Here is a 22,333-nt window from a genome sequence, read left to right as displayed (position 1 = left end):
TATCTTAAGCACCTCAGCTGCTCCAGGCCAGCTTCCTGTCCTCTCCCTATCTTCCCAGACAACCTGAGGGCCTTATCAGACCACTTGGGACTTGTACCTGCAGGAGGGGCCCCAGGCTGCTCCCACAGTACCCGCCCCCTCCCTAGCACAGGAAGTTTCCCCTTCCTGGTGGCTGGGTCTCCAGGCAGGTCTGCCAGGTGTGGTGTCACAGGGCACCAGGGTTCTAATTAACCTGAGTGGGTCTCCAGGGGGGGAGGAAGGGGCCCAGTAGGGTGCCACAGGACTCCCTCTCTCCTATTCATGCTGGCCCCAAAGCCATTGGTGCAGCCAGTCCAAGGATGGGCTTTCCTTGGCTCTAGCTGGGAGGTGAATGACAGCCAGAGGAAGGGAGCAGGCAGCACAGTGACTCAGGCCGGTGCACCTCTGCCCACCAGAACCTGGCACCTTGCCCAGCCTGCAGCCTTTGAAGATTCAGAAACCCAGCCTCTCAGCACCCCTTTCCTGGCCCTACCACACATAAAGACAAGAGATGGTTTTGTGGCAAAATATTTATTGCTGCCACCCCCCTGGTTGGACCACTGGGGGCTGTAAGGGTTAAAGTTGGTGTATCACAGCATCTTCTGGAATAGGGCAATGGCCTCGTCCATCTTCCTAATCTCTGCTTCTGTCTGTTGGAGCTGGGGGTGGAACGAGGGGTGATGGGTAGCGATGACTGAGGCCCAAGAGAGAAGAGCCCCAAATGCCCATGAAGGCAGAGGGATCAGAGTTGGAAAGACAGTTGAGGGCCACAGAGAGAAAGTAGTTAGGGGACCACAGGCTTGGCTGGAACAGTCCCCCAAATTCTCAGCAGTCTCCTCACCAGCACCACCCTTCTCCTTCACCATCACTGGACTTTTAGATCTTGCCTTTTCCCAGAGTGGTCAGTCCCCAAGAACAAAGGAGCCTCAGAGCACAGGTGCCTGCCCCCGAAGGCCCAGCCCCAGCCCCTACCTGAGGGGCAAAACAGAGGTTAGGAACATAGGTTCCTAGACAGGCATTTAACCTTCATTTGTAAAATGGCCAGAGTAATCCTGCCTGCCTAGAGAAGGCTGCCAGGAGAACCCAGTGAGTGGTGCCTCTGGGCCCGGCTGCTTCACCAACCTTGCCGTAGTTTACCCAGTACTCCTGCCTGGAGGGCTCCCTGGCTCTCTGTGCTCTGAGCCCAGCCCCATGCATATGGGAAGCTATGTTGGGTGGGCCACGAGGGGGGTGACTGACTGGGAGGCAGGGTGACTGTGACTGGTTCTAGGTTTGCTTTCATCTTCACCCGGCTGAGCCCCCTGCCCACCTGCTCAAGGGGGCTGGGCTCCAAGCTCCCCCATGGACTGCTCAGGGCTGAGCAGAGTGCAGCCGCAGGACTGGGGATGAGATGCAAGGAATGGGGAAGAGAACGCCCACCCGCACTACACACCTTGGCCTTGTCTGCCTCCTGGACTTTGATGGGCACCTTGACTGGGTAGCCCATGGTGGCGCGGCGCTCTCGCAGACGCTGGGCCTGCCGCTGCGCCTCACCACGCTTGGCCTGCAGCTTGCCCAGCTCCCTGGCCGGGTCTACCAGCCCCTGCAGCTGCAGATGGACGGAGCAGCGATCAGAGGCCAGGGCCACAGCGCAACCCTGGGGTGCGGGAGCCCCCAGTGCCAGGACAGCCACCACACCTGCGCTGGCCAGTGTCTGCACATAGCCCGACACTGCTGATGCCAGGGCACCTGTGGCCTCATCAGCCACTTCCAGGAAACCTGCCAGGGGAGGAAGGAAGGTGAAGCAGCCATACTAGAGAGTGGGCACGGGGGCAGTGGAACAGGGTAGATACGGATCCCTGAGGCTCACAGTCGGGCCAGATCCGGATGAGGTTGTAGTCGGCACGGAGGGAGCGCACGGCTCGAGTGATGCTCAGGGCCAGCTCCATGGCAGCTTCTGCCTCAAGGTCCTTCCAGGAGCACTGTGGGGTAAAGGAAGGGGTGAGAAAGCCTGGGGGGCAAGCTGCAGCCCTGTCCAGGCCAAACCCCGTACCTCTGAGGGTTCTGGGTAGGGGGTAATGCAGAGGCTAGGGGGTGCCTGTGGTGTCCGCCGGGGTAGCCTCTGGAACAGCTCCTCTGTCACAAAGGGCATGAATGGTGACAGTAGTCTCAGGCCAACATCCAGGCAGGTGTAGAGGGTCTGGCGGGCACACTCGGCAGCCACCTGGTCCACCCCACTCAGCACAGGCTTTATGCATTCCTAGGGGATGGGGAGGCACAGCGTTCAGGGCTAGAAAGAATCTAGCCTCCAGCCCTCGCTGAGCCTGGGAGAGGGACATGCTGGCTCAGGTCTCATGGCCAACCCCTGGAAAAGGCAGGCCCAGGGCTCTGCTGCCCATGCCCCACTTGGATCCTCCTCACCAGATAGACATCGCAGAGCTCATAGAGCCAGAAGCTGTACTGGGCAGTGGTAACAGCTGGGAAGTCGTAGGCCTGGAAACTTTGGTTGCTGAGCCTCACGGCCTCAGTCAGCCGACTGCGGATCCAGCGGTCCACCAGGCTCTCATGGCCTATAGGCTTGGGGAGAAGGGCACATCAGCCAAGGCCCACCGTATTTGGGAGGCACAGGTACCCAGAGGAGGGAGCCAGAACCCACAGAAGCAGGAACCATGGGCAAATTTGCATTCCGGGAGTTTAATGGGCCCTGTAACCCTCTGCCTCCCCCCGCCCCACTACATGAAGGTGCGTGGGGGCAGGGGCTGCAACCCTGACAGATGGGCCAAACTTGATGCCAGCGTGGTGGGGGGTCCAGCCTGTGGGTGCTGGTCACCTCGCACCTACCAGGTTCTCACCTTGGAGGTGGCTGAGGGCACAAAACCCTTGCCAAGGCCACGAAGGGCAAACTTGGTGGCATTCCAGAGCTTGTTGCAGAAGTGGCGGTATCCCAGGATTCGGTTCACGTCCAGGTTGATGTCACGACCTGGGTGCAGTGAAGTGTATTGTCCTCAGCACCTCCCTTCCAACCCTCACTAAGGGCAGAGGAGAGGGGCGGACTCATGGGAGGAGAAAGGGATATAGTTGAGAGATTTGGGGGCCCTACCCTGGGATGTGTAGGCGCACAGTCCAAACCTGAGGGCGTCAGTGCCACACTCGGGAATCCCCGCTGGGAAGTCAGCCTTCTGCAGGAGTTGGAGCAGAGTCCTGAGCCAGGCCCGCCTTCCCTCTGCCCACTTTCCAGCCCTGGCCACCCTTCATACCTGCCCTTCTTTAGCCCTCTCCACTTCACTGGGATCCAGGTTGCTTTTCAGTAACTGGTCATGGAGGCCCTGAGGGTGAAGTGAAAGAGGTCAGGAGGTCGTGGCTACAGCTCCAAAGCCCTCTATGGCCGGGCCCAGCACCCAGCCATACCTGCAAGGAGACTCCGTGGATGACGTCCAGGGGGTCGATGACATTGCCCAGAGACTTACTCATCTTCCGGCCATGTGCATCTCTCACAATGGCATGGAGGTAGACCTGAGGCAGGGTAGGGGCTTGTGAGGCTGCACCTCCCTGCCAGACCCCACTGCTCTCCCAGGGCCCTGCAGCTGGTCTGCCCCATTCTGAACCTCAAGCCCCTCGGTGTCCCTGCCAGCCCATTCAGCACCTTCACAGACTTAGAGGTGCTGCCTCCTCTAGAAAGCCCAGGCACAGAAATCACTGAAAAGATCCTAGGCTCATTTTCAGCCCTGACAAACCCACCATAGCTGCCCATGGCCCCTGCCCTGTGTCCCATCCATGCTGAGCCTGAGCTATGGCACAGGAGGGTGGCTGAGGGTGGGGACTGTGGGAGGGGTCTCAGCAGGCTTCTCACCTCTCTGAAGGGGAGCCTGCCAGTGAGCTTCAGGCCCAGCATGACCATCCTGGCCACCCAGAAGAAGAGGATATCATGGCCTGTCTCCAACAGTGTCCCTGGGTAGAACACACTCAGATCTTCTGACTGAGGACAGAGCAGGATGTTATGGGGGGACAAGCACTCACCTCCAAGACCCCCCACCCAACCTAGGCTGGCCTCAAAGACGTACCTGGCTGGGCCAGCCCAGAATGGAAAAGGGGAACAGGCCAGAGGAGAACCAGGTATCCAATACATCCTCGTCTGAAGGAAGCCAAAGATCAGAGGTCAGAGGGGGCAAAGGTGAGGATCAGAGGTCTGGCTCTGCCCTCCACCCTCTAGGTTCCCCCCACCACGGCCTTGCCTTGCTGAAGACTGATCTTGTCAGGGGACACTCCAAACTCCTTGGCTGCCTTCTCACAGGCCTCGGCCTCGCTGCGCCCACTCACCCAGTACTTCCCATCAGGGTCCTGCCATAGGTGGAGTGAGTGAGTACCCAGGGGGGCATCCCTGCCCTGCCCTCATCCCCACCCAAGACCCAACAAACCACAGTTCCCACAGATGTGTGGCATTTCCCTCCGGCCTGGTTCTCACCTCCCCAGGGGGTACGGTTGGGTCATTGACAGTAACAAAATAGGCTGGGATACGATGGCCCCACCACAGCTGCCGGGAAATGCACCAGTCCCTGCCAGTGGTAAGAAAGGAGGAGTCAGGGTAAGGAGGTGCCCTGGCCTGTGTCCAGCTCGGTCCCTCACCTCACCCAGTCACCCTCCCAACATCAAGCCTGACGCACCGGATGTTGTCCATCCAGGTGTGCCATGTCCGCTGATGGGCCTCAGGCAGGATGCGGAGGTCGCCCCGAGCCACAGCAGCACTAGCAGCCTGAGCCATCTCCCCACAGCGCACGTACCACTGTGGTCGCAGCAGAGGCTCCACCACGTCTTTGGACCGACTGTAGGTACAAATGGGTGTGGAGGTTGGAAGGGGAGCACCCTGAGGAGTGCCCTTCTCTGGCCCCCACACTCACTTGCAAAGTGGTACCACCATGGGGTTGTCCTCAATGCCACGGAACAGTCCCCTCTCCTTCAGAGCTGCAAGCACTGCCTTCCTGGCCTCAAACCTGGGCATGCCCTGTGTGGGAGACAGGACTCATTATGGCCATGCCTAGGTACCCCTCTGCCTCCACACCTGGCCCCCACACCCAGGCAGTCTCACCAGGAAAGGCGGAGGCACGTTGATGAGGGCCCCTCGGGAGTCCATGATGCTGATGGCCTCTAGCCCGTGCCTCTGTCCAACCTCATAGTCGTTCTGGTCATGAGCAGGGGTGATCTTCACTGCACCTGGAGTGATGTGAGGGTGTCGGGGCCATGAGGGACTCAGTAGAGTCCCTTCTCACACACACCCCCTTTGGCTGAAGGATGTGGCTCCCAAACCACCTATTCCCCACTTCCCTAAGACAGTCCCCTGAGAACCAGCCCAAGCCCTCCCTATTTAGGTGAAGTTTATTTTCTTTTACTTGAGAGAAGAAGGATGGAAGGATGTGCCTTGTGGGCTTTCCTCTCCTCACAGGACAGACAGTCCTTCCTTGCTCACCTGTGCCAAACTCCATGTCCACAAAATCATCAAAGAGGATGGGAAGGCTCCGAGACAGGAATGGGTGGATCACGCTCTTTCCCTTCAGGTGCTGGGAATAGAAGAAGACCTCAAAACTGTACAAAGGGCTGGGCCCAACTCCCTCCTGCCCAGGGCTGACTGTCCCAACACCCAAATTCTCACTTTAGGGCTAGAAAGAAACTCTAAGATGACTTTCTAACCCAATTTCCTTCCTTCAGCTAGGGGTCCCTTCGGTCAGCACTCTCCCCCAACTGCAGCAGCACCCTCACCGCACCTGGTATCTGGGATCTCTGGGGTGCACGGCTACAGCCACATCTCCCAGCATTGTCTCGATCCGAGTTGTCGCCACCACCACCTCCTCATCACTCTCTGCAGGGACAGGCGACGCTGTAATCTCAGCGCTGGCCCCTTTTTGCCTCTTCCCCTACCCAGCCCAGGATCCTGGTGCCCCTGGCTCCTACCTGCGCCTTGGACCTTGTAAGCAAAGGAGATGAGGACCCCAAACTCCACCTTTTCCTTATAGCCAGGCACAGAGAGGAGGGTGCGACCTGTCAGCTCCTTCTTATCCACCTGTGAAATGGATATTAGTAAAAGTAGCCCAGGGCCTGGGGCCAGGGGTGGAGCTGGAGAGAGCCTGGGGCAAGGGCACACCTCAATGTCGGAGATGGCAGAGTTGAGGGTGCAGGACCAATTGACAAGGCGGGTACTGCGGTAGATGACCCCTTCCTCATGGAGCCGGATGAAGGCCTCTGTCACAGCCGCTGACAGTTTCTAGGGTGGAGTAGGGGAGTCAGGGATGAGCCTAGGGGCCCATACACTTTCCAAGGGTCAAGTGAGACTGGCCTGTCTGGAGTTCCACTGCCCAGCACTCAGACCCCTTTGAGGGCTGGTGGGGGGAAGTACTTTCCCTGGGGAGAGGAGACTATGGGGACACAAGGACAGGCAACAAGCCTGGTGATACTGGAGATGGCTGGGAAGCCATTCAGCTGGGGACAAGTGCCAGTACAGAGAATCTTGGGGAGTTCAGGCTCCCTGGGAAGGTGAAGCCCTATGATATGCCACCTGGAGGAATGTGGGCTCCCAAAGTTGGCATAGGGAACCCAAAGGGTCATGACATGGGGTAAGAAATGACATTTGCAGCTGAGGACTCAGTGATGTCCTATGTGTGGGCTCCTTCCTGGGGGAGAGCATAGCATATACTCTCTTGTCTGCGGGTACCCGACACCTGGGAGCACCCACATGCCGTCTGAGCCCTGAGACGCCTCCTACTCACAGGGTCCATGGTGAAACAGGCTCGATCCCAATCCAAGGAGCTGCCAAGCTTCCGCAGCTGGTGGTAAATCCGGTCCCCTTTCCTGGAGGTGGACAGGCAGATGGATCAACATTAAGGCCAGGCTGTAGGGAGACAGCTGGTGGCTGATGGGGCAGGATGGGGATCACTCATCTTCTGGAACTGACCTGGGCCCCGCAGCCATTGACCTTTAGCCTCTGTGAGAGGCACATGAAAGAGATCTTACACGTGGACAGGGCTTAGGGAGGCAGGGCTACTGCATACTCACTCCTTCTTCCATTTCCAGACCTCCTGTAGAAAGGCCTCACGGCCCAGCTGGTGCCGGTTTAGTCCCTGCTCTCGCCAGAGCTTCTTTTCCACCACTACCTGGGTGGCAATGCCTGCGTGGTCACAGCCGGGGTTCCACAGGGTGGTCTCCCCACGCATGCGATGCCTGTGGGAGGTGAGTGTGCTGGTAAAGCCTGGTGCCTAAGGAAGAAGGGGCTTCTGGGCAGAAAGTCAGTAGACTCAGGAAAGAAAATGGCAGTGAAGAGGGACCCTGATTCTAAAATTACAGTCTGGGTGGCCCTGGCTGGTGTAGCTCAGTGGATTGAGTGCGGGCCTGCGAACCAGAGGATCGCGGTTCGATTCCCAGTCAGGGCACATGTCTGGGTTACAGGCGGGTTCCCTGCAGGCCAACTCCCAGCAGGGGACACACGAAAGGCAACCATACATTGATGTTTCTCTCCCTCTCTCCTTCCCCTCTAAAGATAAATAAATAAATAAAATCTTTAATTTAAAAAATAAATAAATAAATAAAATAAAATTATAGTCTGGGGAAGCAGATCTTCAAGGAGAGCCAAAGCAATTTGGCAAAGGAAGAGGAGGCTCCTGCCCAACTAGACAGCAAAACCTATAAGAAAGTTATAATTATTCAAACAATAAATGATAATATATGAACAAATTTACAGACTAAAGGGAAGAAAACAGTGACTGGAAACAGATCCCAGCCAATTATTGTTCAAGGGTGTCATTTCATATCAACATGAAAAAATAAACAATTCAAAAATGTGTTTGGAATACTAGCGACTTAGCTGAAATCTCCCTATTTCTCCAAAATAAATTATAGTCAGATTAAACCTCCCTCTTTCTCTATGTATGTATGTGTATGTATATGTACATGTGTACACACATGCATGCATACATACATACATATATAAAGTGCCCTGGCTGGTGTGACTCAGTGGATTGAGTGCTGGCCTGTCAACCAAAGGATCACTGGTTTGATTCCCAGTCAGGGCACATGCCTGGGTTAGAGGCCAGGTCCCTGGTTGGGGATGTGTGAGAGGCAGCCAATCGATGTTTCTCTCCCTCTCTTTCTTCTTCCCTTCCCCTCTCTGTACAAGTAAACAAAATATTTTAAAAAAAACAAACTGTGAGAAAAGCCTCAGAAAATGACATAATTTCCGAAGACAATAACATAGGTGAACATGTGTATCACTTTGAGACAGGTGAGACATCTTTAACCAGGCATACAAGATAAAGTCTAAGAACATCAGTGAAATGACTACAGCAAAAGATAAAACCTCAGAACATTAACACATCTCAAAAGCAAGTGATAGCCCTGGCTGGTGTAGCTCAATGGATTGAGCGTGAGCTGCAAACCAAAGGGTCATAGGTTCAATTCCCAGTCAGGGCACATGCCTGAGTTGAGGGCAGGTGTCCAGTAGGGGGTGCACATGAGGAAACCACTGATGTTTCTCTCCCTCTCTTGTTGTCTTGCCCTCTCTCTAAAAATAAGTCAAGTCTAGCCCTGGGTGGTATAGCTCAGTGGATTGAGCACTCAGTGGATTGAGCATGGGCCTGTGAAACAAAGGGTCACTGGTTCGATTCCCAGTCAGGATACATGCCTGGGTTGCAGGCCAGGTCCCCAGTAGGGGGACACATGAGAGGCAACCACACATTATTGTTTCTCTCCCACTCTTTCTCCTTCCCTTCCCCTCTCTCTAAAAATAAATAAATAAAAATATTTAAAAATATAAATAAGTCTTTAAAAAAATAAAAAGAAAATGATTGGAAGCTAGTAATGTTTTAAGGAATTAATCAGGAGCTGAATTAGAGAGTAAAATCATGGGTCTCCATCCCCTGCAAGTACAGGGGTATGTGCAGTTCCCTCCAAAGCCCTATGCTGGGGGGGGTCTTCCTTCCCTTGTAGTACTAGGTGTGTTAAGGTGAGGAGAGGAAATCATGGTAGAAACACAGTAACACTGTGTTAACACATTGTTTTCGATGACTTATCAAACTGTGTTATATTAATTCTTTACAGTCTGTTTATCCCCACTATGTTCAGATCTCCTTGGGGAAAGAGAATGCAGCAGCTCCACGCTCTTGCAAGTAACAAAGAGAAACGTTGTTTACGTGCCATGAAGGATATGAACATTTTCTGAACTTCAAGATGTTGTTATATGTTACCATTAAAGAAATTAAGTATAAGAAAGATAAAAATACTTTTCCACTAGAATTATCTCTTGGGGATCATATAAAATTAGCAAAAAATAAGTCAAGGTCATGGATATTTGTAGATATACACTAATCTCTGCTGGAGGAAGAAAAACATATTCAACTAATTTTTATTTCATTTTTATAATTAATGTCTTACTGGTACAGGTATTTAAAACTTGCTATTTTTGATTCTAAAATAATGATATAATCCTGGCTGGTGTGGTTCAGTGGACTGAGTGCTGGCCTGCCAACACAAAGGTTGATGGTCAACTCCCAGCCAGAGCACAGGCCTGGGTTGCGGGCCAGGTCACCAGTTGGGAGCCTTCAAGAGGCAACCAATATATGCGTATCTCATACATCAATGTTTCTCTCCCACTTTCTGCCGCCCTTTCTATCTCTCTAAAAGTAAATAAATAAAACCTTCAAAATAATGATACAATTTATTCCATTCGAGTAATGGGAGTTTCTAACATCTTCATTAAATCACATTCAATAGAAAAAAATGTTGCTACCCTATGAGTTTTGTAAGAAGCATTAATTCTATTCTCATGTAAATAACTTGGCCATTGTATGTTACATGTATTTAATAGAACTCTGTTTTTCCAGCTCCCAATTCCTTGCAAAATACTACATATGATATTACATCTCTAGTGCCCAGAACAGTGCTGGCACATAGTGATATCCTGAAATATTTTTTGATCAAATTAACTTAGTAAGTAGAATACTAGAAAAACTTCTCAAAACTTAAAATATAATAAATAACCCTGGTTTACACAGATAAACTGCTGTATTAAAGTGCTTTTTTAGCCCTGGCTGGTGTGGCTCAGTGGATTGAGCTAGCCTGAGAACTGAAAGGTCACCAGTTCAATTCTTGGTCAGGGCACATGCCTGGGGACATGTGCCCAGTTGGGGACACGTAAGAGGCAACCATGTAAGATACTGATGTATCTCTCATGCATTGATGTTTCCCTCTTTCTCTTTCTCCCTCCTTTCCCTTCTCTCTGAAAATAAATAAATAAGTAATCTTAAAAAAAGATTTTAAGGAACTTTTTTAAGGAACTTGTCACCTAGAATATTAAACTTTACATCTGTTAAGTTTAATATCAATCAAAATATTGACAGTGGGGTAAGCTGATGGGGGGAAGCAAGTGCTAGAACAGAGGAAAAGTATTTACAACATGAAACAAATCAACACCCAGAATGGGGAAAGAATCATCCAACAAACCAACTAAGAAAGAAAACAACAACAACAAAGAATCAGTGGAAGGAAGGGCAAATAGGTATATACAGACCGTCCACCTCAGGGCAAACTGGACTAGTCCAGACACTGGAGGAGGCAGTGCTCACTGGTAATCAGAAATTATAGATGCCATTTTTCTGCCCAGGTTAGCAAAATGAAAATAATGTTCAGAGTTGGTGAGGGCCTGAGAAAAGGAATACCCTCACAGAGAATTCATGAAGGCACAAAGGAGTAAAGCTTTGTAGGGCAGCTTGGCAGCTTCTACCTACACTTAACACAGGCCCGCCCCTCTGATCTCGCAGTTCCACTTCCTGGTGGCTATTTAGAGAAGTCCTTTTGCATGTGCTTGAAAAAGTATGTGCAGACATGTACATTCCAGCAAGATTTTCAAGAAAAAAACTAAAAACAACAGTTAATTTAAAAAGTGACTCCATTATGGTAAGGTCACACTATGGAAAACTACAGAGCGATGAAAGAGAATGAAATCAGTCTCTATATAAGAACAAGGAAAGATCTGTAAGACAAACTATTAAGTATAAGAAGTTGAAGGATAACATGATAGAAAAGAAAAACCCACCCAAAAGGAAAACCACAGATTTCTATGGAGACATGTACATGTAAGTAAATAGATAGGAGAGATCTAGATAGATCCACATCAAAGTGGCAACAAAGGCGAAGTCTTGGGAAAGAGTAGGTCTGGAGGGGAATAGTCAAGAAGACTTGAAGCTTTAAATTTCTTACAAGAGTATTTCACATATTTCTTATTTAATTGAAAATAGTGTTATTTCTAGAAAGAAGCAAAGGGAGTCTGCAAGTTGGGGTGCTGACTGTTTTTACTAGGGGAGGATGCTAAGTGATCTCAGAGGAATGATGGAGAGAAGTGGACTAGCACCAGGGGACAGAGCTGACAGCCAATATGGAAGGAGAGAGGCTGGAGGGCCCCCAAAGAGAAGCAAGCAGAGGGAACCAGTTGGGAGAGGACAGGAGCTCACCACCGGGTCAGGGAGTCCTGGATGGCATTGGTGAGGGCGTGGCCCAGGTGTAGAGAGCCTGTCACGTTTGGGGGTGGGATGCACATCATGAAGATGCCCCGTGGATTTGGTGCTGACACGCTGGAACGCTATGGGGGAGGAAGAAACAGCACATGCTAAAGGTGTCAGGTCAACTCTCCCAGCTTCCTCCCCCTCCAGGCTTGCAGCACAGTGCCCACTCACTCCATATTCTGGCTTGAAGAAGCCCTGTTGCTCCCACCAAGGGTACCAGGCTGCCTCCACGTACTGAGGGCTGTAGGAGTCAGGCATAGGGCCACTGACATCTGGGGAAGAGGAAGGCAGGGGTAAGTGCTGAGGCTGGGAGTAGCTGAGACTGGGATGATGGGCCAGCAGAGAAGGGCCTGGACCTCTGCAAATCTTCAACAAGTAAAGTAGTAGGAGCAAGGATAAAATAGGAAAGGGGTAAAAGAGAAGCAGAACAGCTGAGGGTAGAGGTGAAGGGTGAAGGTCCCTTCCCCCTTCTAGTACCTTTCTTTTCCCCAGGTGGGGTTGGGAGGTCATAGGTAATGACCCCAGGATCCCGTTTCTCCCTCTTTTCTGGTTTTGGTTTCTTCTGCTTGGGAGGGAAAGATATAGGCCCAGATATCAGTCCCTACCACTGTGGCACCAGCGTCCTGTTGGTGTCCTGTTCAGTTCCATTCTTAGCCTCTCACCTCCCCTGGAGGTGGTTGCTGCTGTTGGATCTTCTGCTTCTGTTGAAATTTCTCTAGCTTCTCCCGTTTCTTTGCCTCTTTCTTGAGTTGAGCAGGTGTTTTGGGAGGTACAGTGACATCAGGCCCTGGTGAGAGACACAGTAATGCAGACTTGGCCTCCTGGGGAACCCTCTGTGAAGGAGCTGCTATATCTCAAGTGGGCTATTTCAGCTGCCCAAGGGCTTCCCCACGCTGTCCTCCCACCCTGCCCTCCCACAGACCCTGGCCCCAATTATTCTGTCATTCTAAGAAGAAAAGAAAGTGAGCTGTATGGAAGACCCCAAGGAACCCTTCCTCGCCTACCCTCACCCTTTGTTACCTGGCTGTTGGGATGGAGGCCTGGCCCCTGAGTACAGAACCACCTCTCCCAGAACAGCCCGGAATTCTGGCTGCTGGACACAGGTGATAAACCAGCGAGTGACATTACCCCAGATCTGGCGGGCAGAGGGGTCCAGAACCTGGGAAGGGGAGAAGAAATCAATCATCCTTAGTAACTTTACAGTGAGGTCTGAGGGGAGTCACCGTCATTCTTTCCAAGGCCCTAATAACTCACATATCGGAAAGGCAGCAGCAAGGCTGTGACAGCTGCCAGGTCAGCCAAAGTGGGGGCTTCCCCAGCCAGGTAGGTGTGCAGCCGAAGCCACTCTTCCAAGGGGCTCAAGGCCCTTCCCAGGGCCCCCAGTGCAGCCTAGCAGGAAAGAGAAAAGATGAGACAGGTCTTGGCCTCCTTCCATTCCCACAAATAATGACCTCTGAAAGCAGTTTCATTTTCTTAGAAACGGTCATAACAAAAAGAAGCCCTGCCAAACACTTACTGTGTGTCTGATGGAATATATTAAGTACAGGAAGTTAAAAGATAACATGAGGCAATATAATAATTGCGTTTAAGCCCTGGCTGGTGTAGCTCAGTGGATTGAGCACGGGCCTGTGAACCAAAGGACCGCAGTTCGATTCCCAGTCAGGGCACATGCCTGGGTTGCAGTTCCCAGCAGGGGACACACGAGAGGCAACCATACACTGATATTTCTCTCCCTCTCTCCTTCCCTTCCCCTCTAAAAATAAATAATTGCATTCATAGTATTTACTGAGCACCTCATTCTGTAAGGAATGAGGAGTACCTGAACTGGTGGACTTTACATTCTGGTAGGAGACATAATAAGTGAGTAAATAAATAATACATTACCCCACTTTTTCTCCTAAAGTAGTATGAAGAAAAGTCAGGCTAAGAGGGACAGGGAATTTCAGAGAAAGGACCTTTATTTTAGGTAGCATAGTCAGGATACGAAGGAGCCAGCCAGGGTCTAAGTCATATATTCATTTCATTCATTCATTCATTCATTCATCCGTTCATTCAAGAAACACTAAGTATTGCCCTGGCTGGTGTAACTCAGTGGATTTCGTGTGGGCTGCAAATCAAAGGGTCACTAGTTTGATTCCCACTCAGGGCACATGCCTGGGTTGCAGGCCAGGTCCCCAGTGTGGGCCAAGTGAGAGGCCCCCCTCTCTTTCTCCCTGCCATTCCCTTCTCCCTAAAAATAAATAAAATCTTTAAAAAAAAAAAGAAATATTAAGTATCTACCATGTGTTCAATATATGATGTGTTATAAGGACAAGGAGATACAGCCCCACTCTGGAAGGATTTAATTACAACTTGATGTGGTTATCTCTCCTTTCCCTTTCTTCCCCTCATTTCACGTCTCCTTCCTCATCACCCAGCATCATCCTCTATCCCCATCCTACTGGCCTCTCTTCATCTCTCTGTCACCCAGTCTTTCCCTACAACTCACAGTAACTTCTACCATCAGTTTCAGACTCTCTAAACTTTTACTCAGACACTTGAAAGTGCCTGGCACTAAACTACGCGCTCTGCACATTCCTTTTAATCTCAACATGTTCTCAACACGAAAACTAAAGTTTTCATAGACAAAGGAAGACTAAGGTTCTGTGAGGTTACCAGGTGGCAAACTGGGACTTGGTTAATCTCTTCCCACATCTGACACGCTATCACCCATCCTATTTCATTATCCATTACAACTATTGCTTCCTTCTTCTAAATCTTCCCCTCCCCATCTTCTCTCTACTCACCTCGGGATCCTGGACGGAGCTGCGTAGTCCCAAGGTGGGCAGTGTTGCTCCACAGGCAGCTGGTATCAGCTCCGTGTCCGCGTAACTGACCCACTGCTGGACAAGGGCAGCTGCCCGGCTGCCCCCAGGGCCCCCCAGGCCTGCTGGCCACAGCAGCTGGGCCACAGCTGTGGCCCCCCACACCCAGAGCCCACCGGACCCCTGCTCCAGGGCAGGCATACGGGGCGGGGGAAAGGGAGTCCTGCTGGCCGGAGGCGGCTGGAGACAGATACGGGGATGGGCTCCTCCCCAGCTCGGTCCCTCCCCAGCCTCCCCATAGCGCGCGGCTATGAGGACTCGGAGGCTGGGGAAGGCATCGGAGTGAGGGGAAACATAGAGGATGGACATGGTTACACAGGGCTCCGTACCACGTGGAAAAGACCTAAGGGGAGAGAGAGAGACAAGGAAGACTGAGGGACCTGGGATCCTACTTCAATAAACAGAGGACCCTCATGAGGCTCCTCTACTGCAGGAGGAGCCTCCCAGGACTGGGTGGGGGTGTGATCGGGCCTTAAGAGCCGAAGGTTTGGCTCTCGCAGTGGCGGTGATAGTGGGGGACTTCTCATGAGCGCGGGCCCTGAGTGAGAATGAGAGCCCCGAGAAGACCCTCCAGAGTCCGGTACGACACGGATCCAGGCCGCAGGTACGTACTGCAGGAAAAAGCTCAGACGGAGCCGGGCCTGCACCTCACAGCCAGGCACCGGCTGAAGCTGGATAGGCCCGGTGGCCGGGATGGTGGGTGGCCCTTCCGGTGACCCTGGCTCACTGCCTAGTCGGTAGGCACCCACGTGTTGACCCTTTTGTGACAGCGTTTCCGGCCCACAGGTCCTCGGGCGGACAGGGTGGCTTTACCCCGCCTGCGTGCACTGGGCCACCCCACAGGGCACTAGCGGGGCGGGGCGGGGCGGGGCGGGCGGAGGGAGTGGCTTCTAGCCTGCTGCGCTCAGGACACAAGGAACACAGAACAGGGGAATACCCGGGACTGCCCTACCGCTCCTTTCAGGCACTGCCACGGGCACCCAACGTGGGTCCTTGGGCAGCAAACCCTTGACGCGGTGGGAGGGGCAACGCCCCCACCGGAAGCAACCGCAGAGGGTGTTGCTGGGTTTTGCTGAGGCCTCTTGGCCTGCCCCAACCTGGGCTTCAATTTCTCCTACTTTGAGTAGACGGAGTTTCGCTTTATGGCCTCCAAGGCCCTTTAGTTCAGAGAGCTCTCATCTGGAATGAACATGAACGAACGAAGACAACTTGCCCTCAACCCCGCCAATAAAAATTCTCACTTGCTTGCGTTTATCTGCCATAGATAACCAGAGTGTGCTGATTTGGCTGGGTTGAAGAAGAAATTCAGCAGCGTCGAATACATCCTAGTGTGTCATTTAACACTGTCACATTACGAAAGGACAGTAGGCACTCATTGTAGGTATAGTCTGAGCAAAAGGACATGTAGGTAGAGACATGTTCAGCAAGCATGGTGTAGTTTACAGGTAGTACACAGTTCATACCAAGGAGAGAGTAGAGGTAGATAATGCTGGGAGGTTGGGGTGGATTCCTAGCTGGGGTGATAAAGGGAAACAGCACAAATGAATTCAGTACCCCTTTCCTACCCTCCAGGCAGCCTCCAGTTTCCTTCCCAAAACACAAGAGAACCAGAAGTCTGCATCATAAAATTTTATTCCCGATGCGGGACAGATAGATTCCTTCCCTCCTCCAAAATCACACACTGACCTGGAGAGAACTAAGAGATTCTCCTGCCATCTCTGGAAAAGGAATAAAGGCAGGTAATGGGGACAAGGAACACTTTGCAGTTCCCCAGACAACTTCTGAGGATAGGTGCTCTCCACTAATTAGTCCTCTGATCTACTCATCCCTTAAAAAACAAAAACAAAAAAACCCCCACCCCCCTCACTATTATAAAACCAGAAACACAACATCTCAAGTATGTGTGGAGAGGTCCTGGGCTGGGACACCAGGAGGAGGAGAGAAGGAACGTCACTGTTTTTGCTGCAGGGCCTCCTTTCTGGCAGCATCCTGTAGTAACTGCGTGTCCACCTCATCTGCTGGCAACTGCACATAGCGGACCACTGAGCCCCGGATGAAGCAGTTCTTCACTGATAACTAGACAAAGGTAGGCAAATGTGAAAACACCCTTTAAAATACCCTCTACCCACCCAGGGGCCTCCTGCTTTTAGAGGTGTTTCCTCTTTTCCACCATCTCCAACTTACCATATGAGGGTATTTTTCAGGGTCTGTGACACTGATGTCAGTTAGTTTGATGTTGAGATACTAAGAAAAAAAGATGAACACCATCATTAGCTCTAGAGACAAGATACAAGTACCCCACACTTAAGCTCACCCCTTTTCCTTCCCCCAAACCAATTCTGGGCTCTTACTGTCTCACCTGATCCACAGAATGGAGGGTTCCACAGATGCTGTTAGGAGCAGAGGAAAGGAACACCAAATTAATTTATACCAAAGTCAATAGAGAGGTGACTTGAGAGCTGAGATAAGAACATGGTTGGGGGGAGTCAAGGACTTGAGGAAACCAGAATAGGTGAAACCAAAAAGAGGCATTCCTAAACCCTAAAGTGGAAAAAGACAGTGCTTCCAGAGCAGTGTTATTTAGACGGTACAACCCACTCTTAAGAGTTACCATCTTGTATTTCTCCTATACATAATATTTGTAATTTTTACAGCCGGTTTACAATGTTTTAGTTACTACTTTACAAAGTTATTATCATCCAGGGACTGAGAGAGGTTGAATAACTTGCCCAAATTTAGGACAAATAAGGACCCAGTACCAACAGCTATTTTCAAACATTTATTGCTTTGGAACCACATCCCATACATAAAGTAGATAAAGCAGCTAGCATTCCTCTTGATTAAGGGACAAGAGAGGTTCTCCCATCCTTGAGACCCTGAAATATTAATGAGGAATGCTATCACAACATCGGTGCTCTAAGCCCTAACTTCTTTGTTAGTGGCTTCAACTTTTACATCCCATGAATCCTATTTCTCTCCCCTGCATATCCCATAAATCCCCACTGTTTACTGATGTCTAACATTTCTGTAATTCTCTTTCTAGTTTGACTTCTACAAACCAAGGTATTATTACCTTACACCTCAATCCAGGCCACCCTCCAACCTGGCCCCCCTCACCCTGGTGTCATCACCAGATTCTAAGTTCCTCTGAACCATGGGTCTCAAACACTGATCAAAAGTTTCATGGGTCCATGTCAAAAGAGAAAACACAGGCCAGTATAGTACCAAGTGTGAATGTAGTGTGCTAAAAGTTCATTTTTCCCCTAAAAATAACTGTTTAATGAAGTTTTTGTGTTTTTTTAAAGATTTTATTTATTTATCTTTAGAGGGGAAGGGAAGGAGAGAGGGAGAGAAACATCAATGTATGGTTGCCTCCAATTTGTCCCCTGCTGGGACCTGGCCTGCAACCCTGGCATGTGCCCTGACTGGGAATCGAACCGCGATACTCTGGTTAGCAGGCCCACGCTCAATCCACTGAGCTACACCAGCCAGGGCTAATGAAGTTTTTTTATTAAAAGGTTTTTACTTTTTGAGGGGAAGGGAAGGGAAGAAGCAGAGGGAAACAGCCACGTGTGGTTGCCTCTCACACGCCCCCTACTGGGGACCTGGCCAGCACCCCAGGCATCTTGCCCTGACTGGAAATTACACTGGTAACATTTCGGTCTGCAGTCCAGTGCACAATCCATTGAGCCACACCAGCCAGGGCATTGGTATTAATTTTTAAAATGAAAATAAGTAATTTTAATAATTATTATAATTATTAAAATATAGTTTTTAAAAGTCCTTATCTTGCCAAAAATAAAGTTGGCAGCTCTCTGTTGGACCCCAATTTCTGTAAAATTCTGTCTTTGAAATCCATGTCTGAGACCTACTGCCTCAGTGGTTTCACTATATCCCTGGCTGCTGAAAATCCTGATAGCCCCTTACCACCATCTGCAGCAGTGAAGTAACCGTCAGGAATTGTATAAGGTGGTATTATTTGATTCAATCCCATAAGAATAGATATTTGGCCCTGGCCAGTGTGGCTCAGTGGATTGGGTGTGGTCCCACAAGCGGCAGGGTTGCAATTTTCATCCCCGGGCAGGGAACATGTCTACTTTTTGGGTCCGGTCCTATCAGGTGGTGTATGAAAGGCAACCAATCAATGTTTCTCTCTCACATCAATGTTTCTCTCCTTTTCTTTCTCCCTCCCTTACCCTCTCTCTAAACCCTCTCCCCCAAAAGCAATGAAAAAACAGTATGACCTTGGGTGAGGGTAAAAGAAAAAAAAACCTCATCTTTGACACAGAAATGGTCTGACAACACATCTGAGAGAAAGAGTTCTTCTTCCAACCCAACAGACTACCTTTGAATCTTACAGTCTTTGCTTTAGGACCTGGAGCTAAAACCTAACAACTTTTTCCCCCTTTGGCCATGTGGATAGGCCAGGAAAGAGAAAAATATAAGAAAACAAGTCATCTAGCAAGACTGACTTTGGCTTCCACACTTACCTCTCTACGGCCCTAATCTATATGCCATCAATACCATATACACTGCCAGTGTCATAAATGAAATCCCTCTCCTCACCATTCCCTGCCATGTCAACGAATCTTCCTTTAATTATGTCATATAGAAAGGTGCAACACATTGGAGAATACATCGATCAAACTTTCTAAAGGACAATCAGGTAATAGAGATCACTATTTTACATGCATATCTCATTTAAAGGATTTTTTCCTAAAGAGTTGGAAACCACCTAAGTGTGTCAGAGCAAGGTCTTGGTTAATAAAGATACCATTTAGACATTGAGAATATTAAAGATTAACTTTATTGATGTGAAAATATCCACAACATCAAGTTCCACAACTACATGGAGAGTATGATACTGTTTTTAACTAAAAAAAAAAAAAAAAAAAAAAAAAAAAAAAATTAAAANAATAAAAAAAAAAAAAAAAAAAAGCCTGGCTGGTACGGCTCTGGGTTGAGTGTCAGCCTGAAAACCAAATGGTCACCAGTTGATTCCCAGTCAGGGCACATGCCTGGGTTGCGGACCAGGTCCCCAACTGGGGGAATGTGGAAAGCAACCGACTGATTTATCTCTCACACATCAATGTTTCTCTCCCTCTCTCTAAAAATAAATAAATAAAATCTTAAAGAAAAAAAGAAAAGGCCCTGGCTGGTGTAGCTCAGTTGATTGAGCACAGGCCTGTGAAGCAAAGGGTCACTGGTTCGATTCCCAGTCAGGGCACATGCCTGGGTTGCAGGCCAGGTCCCCAGTAGAGGACACATGAGAGGCAACCACACATTGATGTTTCTCTCCCACTCTTTCTCCTGCCCTTCCCCTCTCTCCAAAAATAACTAAATAAAATATATTTTAAAAAAAAGAAAAGAAAAAAAGAAAAGAAGCAGCAGCAGCCCTGCCTGGGTAGCCCAATTGGTCAAAGCACTGTCCCAATATGCCAAGGTTGCAGATTTGATTCTCCAGTCAGAATCAACCAATGAATGAATAAAAAAGTGGAATAACAAATTGATGTTTCTCTCTCTCTAAAATCAATAAATAAAAAAATTTAAAAAGCAAAGTAGAATTAGATTTCAATTCTGGCTGTGTCATTTACTGGTTACACAGAACAAGTTTTTTAACCTATCCAAGCTTCAATTTCCTCACATGTAAAATATCAACAATACTAATGTCACAAAGGAATGTTATGAGAATTTAATGAGTTAATAAATGGAAAGTATTCAGAATAGTGCCTAGTCAATAGGATGCTCTCCAATGTTAGCTACTTTTTTTTCAGCTTTCAGCACACATTTATTAAGCCCCTACTATATATTATGCCTATATAAGACATTAAGTAAAACAGTGAGCTTGAACATGGTCCTGGCCATGTTGGCAGGGCAGGTCATAAACAGTGAACTCATTTCTCTGAAATCACAACTTGAGAAGCACCTACTAGGAAGAAAATAAGATCTCATGGCAGACCCTATGATATAACGATCTAGTCGGCTAGAAAGACCAGGAAAAAGTCTCTCCAAGGCTACACCATATAATCCAAGTTCTGAAAGATGATTAGGAGCTAATGATAGAGTGGGTAGGGGATATAAAAGCAGTACAGACTGGTATACTGTTTATCCTTTACATTTTCTTTAACAAAAGGGAGATTAAGGCACATATATGTACTATTTTGCAACAGCTTTCCACAATTATTCATCACATTCCTGTGTGACAGTTGTATCATATGGAAGTACAATTTAACCTACTCCTTATTGATAGTTATTTGTTTTCCATTTTTGGCTACTGCAAATAAAGGTACAAATATCTCTGTACATACATCTTTACTTTTGGAATCGAATCTTACTCTTCTAGAAGCTGAGTCAAAAGAGCATAGAATTTAATCAGGAAAAACCAAAACTATTATTTTGTAAAAACTGTTGATGCTTCTATACTCTTAATCTTTCTGTATTTACTCTTTATATACTTAGTTCTTCGTATTGTTTTTCTTTTCTTTTTTTATTAATATTTTATTTTAGAGAGAGGGGAAGGAAAGGAGAAACAGTGGGAAAGAAACATTAAGGTGTGGTTGCCTCTCGTGTGTTCCGTAATGGGGACCTGGCCTGCAACCCAGGGAATTTCCTGGGAATCCAACCCGTGACCCTTTGCTTCACAGGCCCGTGCTCAATCCACTGAGCTACACCAGCCAGGGCTTTGTACTGTTTTTCAATACAAGAAACAACAACTAGCTAACCTGTTAGTTTAAGGCACCAGCCATTTATTTCTTCTGTATCTCTCATCTTGCCCAGATTTCAATCAATACTTGTCCAATTAAAGAGGTTCCAGAACCTGGGCACATCCATCCCCTACTGACTTGGACCAGGTACCTACCTCAGGTCATTCTTGAGTTCCACCACCACATCCTTGCCCACAAGGGACTTGAAAAAGGAGTAGAAGAGCTATTGGGCGAGAGAAGGAAAACCATTATATGGGAAAAGATATGGGAAGAGACATGGTAGGGAGGAGTGACCTTCTGCCACTGTTACCAAATAGTGGTACTGGAATCCCCACATCTGGGGCAGATCTCAAAACTTCAGTCACAGAGATGAACAGCTGGAGGCCGAAGGATTCTGTACACTTCACTGAGCACCTGACATAAGGACCGGGAGAGAGCCTCTGCCCTGCACCCCTCAGACTCTCCAGGCTCGGCTCTGAATCCACCACCTGCTCTCCTGGGGTCCCTGCCCACTCCTCCTAGGGAACTGCAGAATGTACCCCGGCTCAAACTCCCGAAGCCTGGTCTCCATCAGAGAAATGCTCCTTGAGGTCTGGCTTTTCCCTCTCCTGTTGTCCCTGCGACTCTCCCTTGTTTGTTGTTGCTTTTTTAATTTTCCTTGTAAGAGGAAAAAAAGACCACTTGCTCCAGCCTCTTCCAAGAATTTTGAGGCGCAGGAACTAAGTGCCCCCCAAAGCCCAACTCCAGCCCAGACGGACGTAGCAGGGACCCATACTCCGACTCCCACAGTCCAACCCGCCCCGGCTCCCGGAGGGCACCCCCTTGAGACTTCGCGATACCTACCATGGTGCTTACCCAGCGGCCTGCCGGCCGGACAAGGAAGGCGAGGGCCTTCCTCTGGCGAGAGCCAGATGCCGGGAGCAACCCGGAGCGCGAGCCCACGCGTGAGGCCGAGTGGGAAACGCCGCGCGAAGTCCAGAATACTGAAAAAGAGCGCGCGGTCAGCCGGGCGCTCGCGAGAGCGGGCCGAGCAGAGCAAAGTGCACGGTAAAGCTTCCGCTTCCCCTAATTCCTTCGCCAGCGGCGGGATCCACTGCGCAGGCGCGGCCTCAGCTGTAGTGTGAGGGATGGAGAAAGTCTTATCCTGAGGTTTTTCTTTTCTAAGGCAGTGAGTGCAGTCTGCAGCATGATTTGCTCACACTCTGAAGACACTTCCTATTGAAAACTGTTA

At 49.6% G+C, this 22,333-nt stretch overlaps 2 protein-coding genes across 4 annotated transcripts; both read right to left on the bottom strand.

Moving 5' to 3' along the window:
- Nucleotides 1-530: 530 nt before the first annotated feature.
- VARS1 (valyl-tRNA synthetase 1) lies at nucleotides 531-15,156 on the bottom strand. Of its 3 annotated transcripts, XM_037046738.1 has the most exons (30): nucleotides 15,011-15,156; nucleotides 14,321-14,741; nucleotides 12,789-12,923; nucleotides 12,555-12,693; nucleotides 12,197-12,321; nucleotides 12,012-12,099; nucleotides 11,706-11,806; nucleotides 11,484-11,611; nucleotides 7,039-7,203; nucleotides 6,753-6,834; nucleotides 6,131-6,250; nucleotides 5,941-6,049; nucleotides 5,754-5,848; nucleotides 5,459-5,549; nucleotides 5,081-5,205; nucleotides 4,893-4,996; nucleotides 4,659-4,817; nucleotides 4,460-4,550; nucleotides 4,230-4,335; nucleotides 4,059-4,129; nucleotides 3,848-3,973; nucleotides 3,406-3,510; nucleotides 3,255-3,323; nucleotides 3,098-3,176; nucleotides 2,850-2,977; nucleotides 2,419-2,574; nucleotides 2,051-2,257; nucleotides 1,868-1,979; nucleotides 1,451-1,776; nucleotides 531-677 (listed from the first exon to the last, which is right to left on the bottom strand). In XM_037046738.1, exons 2-30 carry the CDS (start codon nucleotides 14,705-14,707, stop codon nucleotides 609-611), a joined length of 3,798 nt encoding a protein of 1,265 aa, XP_036902633.1. In that variant the 5' UTR covers nucleotides 14,708-14,741; nucleotides 15,011-15,156; the 3' UTR covers nucleotides 531-608. The 3 variants fall into 3 exon arrangements, with proteins under 3 accessions (XP_036902633.1, XP_036902634.1, XP_036902635.1); XM_037046739.1 differs by lacking the exon at nucleotides 15,011-15,156 and having other exon boundaries at nucleotides 12,012-12,096; nucleotides 14,321-15,004; XM_037046740.1 differs by lacking the exons at nucleotides 531-677; nucleotides 15,011-15,156 and having other exon boundaries at nucleotides 1,457-1,606; nucleotides 1,696-1,776; nucleotides 14,321-15,004.
- An 856-nt stretch (nucleotides 15,157-16,012) lies between these two features.
- Nucleotides 16,013-22,150, bottom strand: LSM2 (LSM2 homolog, U6 small nuclear RNA and mRNA degradation associated). The gene is made up of 5 exons (XM_037046737.1): nucleotides 21,946-22,150; nucleotides 21,258-21,325; nucleotides 16,758-16,788; nucleotides 16,583-16,642; nucleotides 16,013-16,474 (listed from the first exon to the last, which is right to left on the bottom strand). The coding sequence occupies exons 1-5, from the start codon at nucleotides 21,946-21,948 to the stop codon at nucleotides 16,349-16,351; spliced, it is 288 nt and encodes a 95-aa protein (XP_036902632.1). The 5' UTR covers nucleotides 21,949-22,150; the 3' UTR covers nucleotides 16,013-16,348.
- Nucleotides 22,151-22,333: the final 183 nt, after the last annotated feature.

Source organism: Sturnira hondurensis, unplaced genomic scaffold (genome assembly GCF_014824575.4).
Source record: "Sturnira hondurensis isolate 20B ecotype Veracruz unplaced genomic scaffold, ASM1482457v3 Scaffold0005309, whole genome shotgun sequence".
Classification (NCBI taxonomy): Eukaryota; Metazoa; Chordata; class Mammalia; order Chiroptera; family Phyllostomidae; genus Sturnira; species Sturnira hondurensis.
This window is presented reverse-complemented; position numbering and strand designations above follow the sequence as displayed.

What these genes read in the sequence shown, in the direction of transcription:
- VARS1 (XM_037046738.1), bottom strand. Translation starts at nt 14,707, where the DNA reads ATGTCCATCCTCTATGTTTCCCCTCACTCCGATGCCTTCCCCAGCCTC. An exon ending in GCAGGCTCCCCTTCAGAGAG is followed by an intron (nt 3,511 to 3,847) that starts GTGAGAAGCCTG and finishes ACCCTGCCTCAG; the next exon opens with GTCTACCTCCATGCCATTGT. An exon ending in AGCTCTGCGATGTCTATCTG is followed by an intron (nt 2,258 to 2,418) that starts GTGAGGAGGATC and finishes CCCATCCCCTAG; the next exon opens with GAATGCATAAAGCCTGTGCT.
- LSM2 (XM_037046737.1), bottom strand. An exon ending in GAACTCAAGAATGACCTGAG is followed by an intron (nt 16,789 to 21,257) that starts GTAGGTACCTGG and finishes TGCTCCTAACAG; the next exon opens with CATCTGTGGAACCCTCCATT. An exon ending in CCCTCCATTCTGTGGATCAG is followed by an intron (nt 16,643 to 16,757) that starts GTGAGACAGTAA and finishes TTTTTTTCTTAG; the next exon opens with TATCTCAACATCAAACTAAC.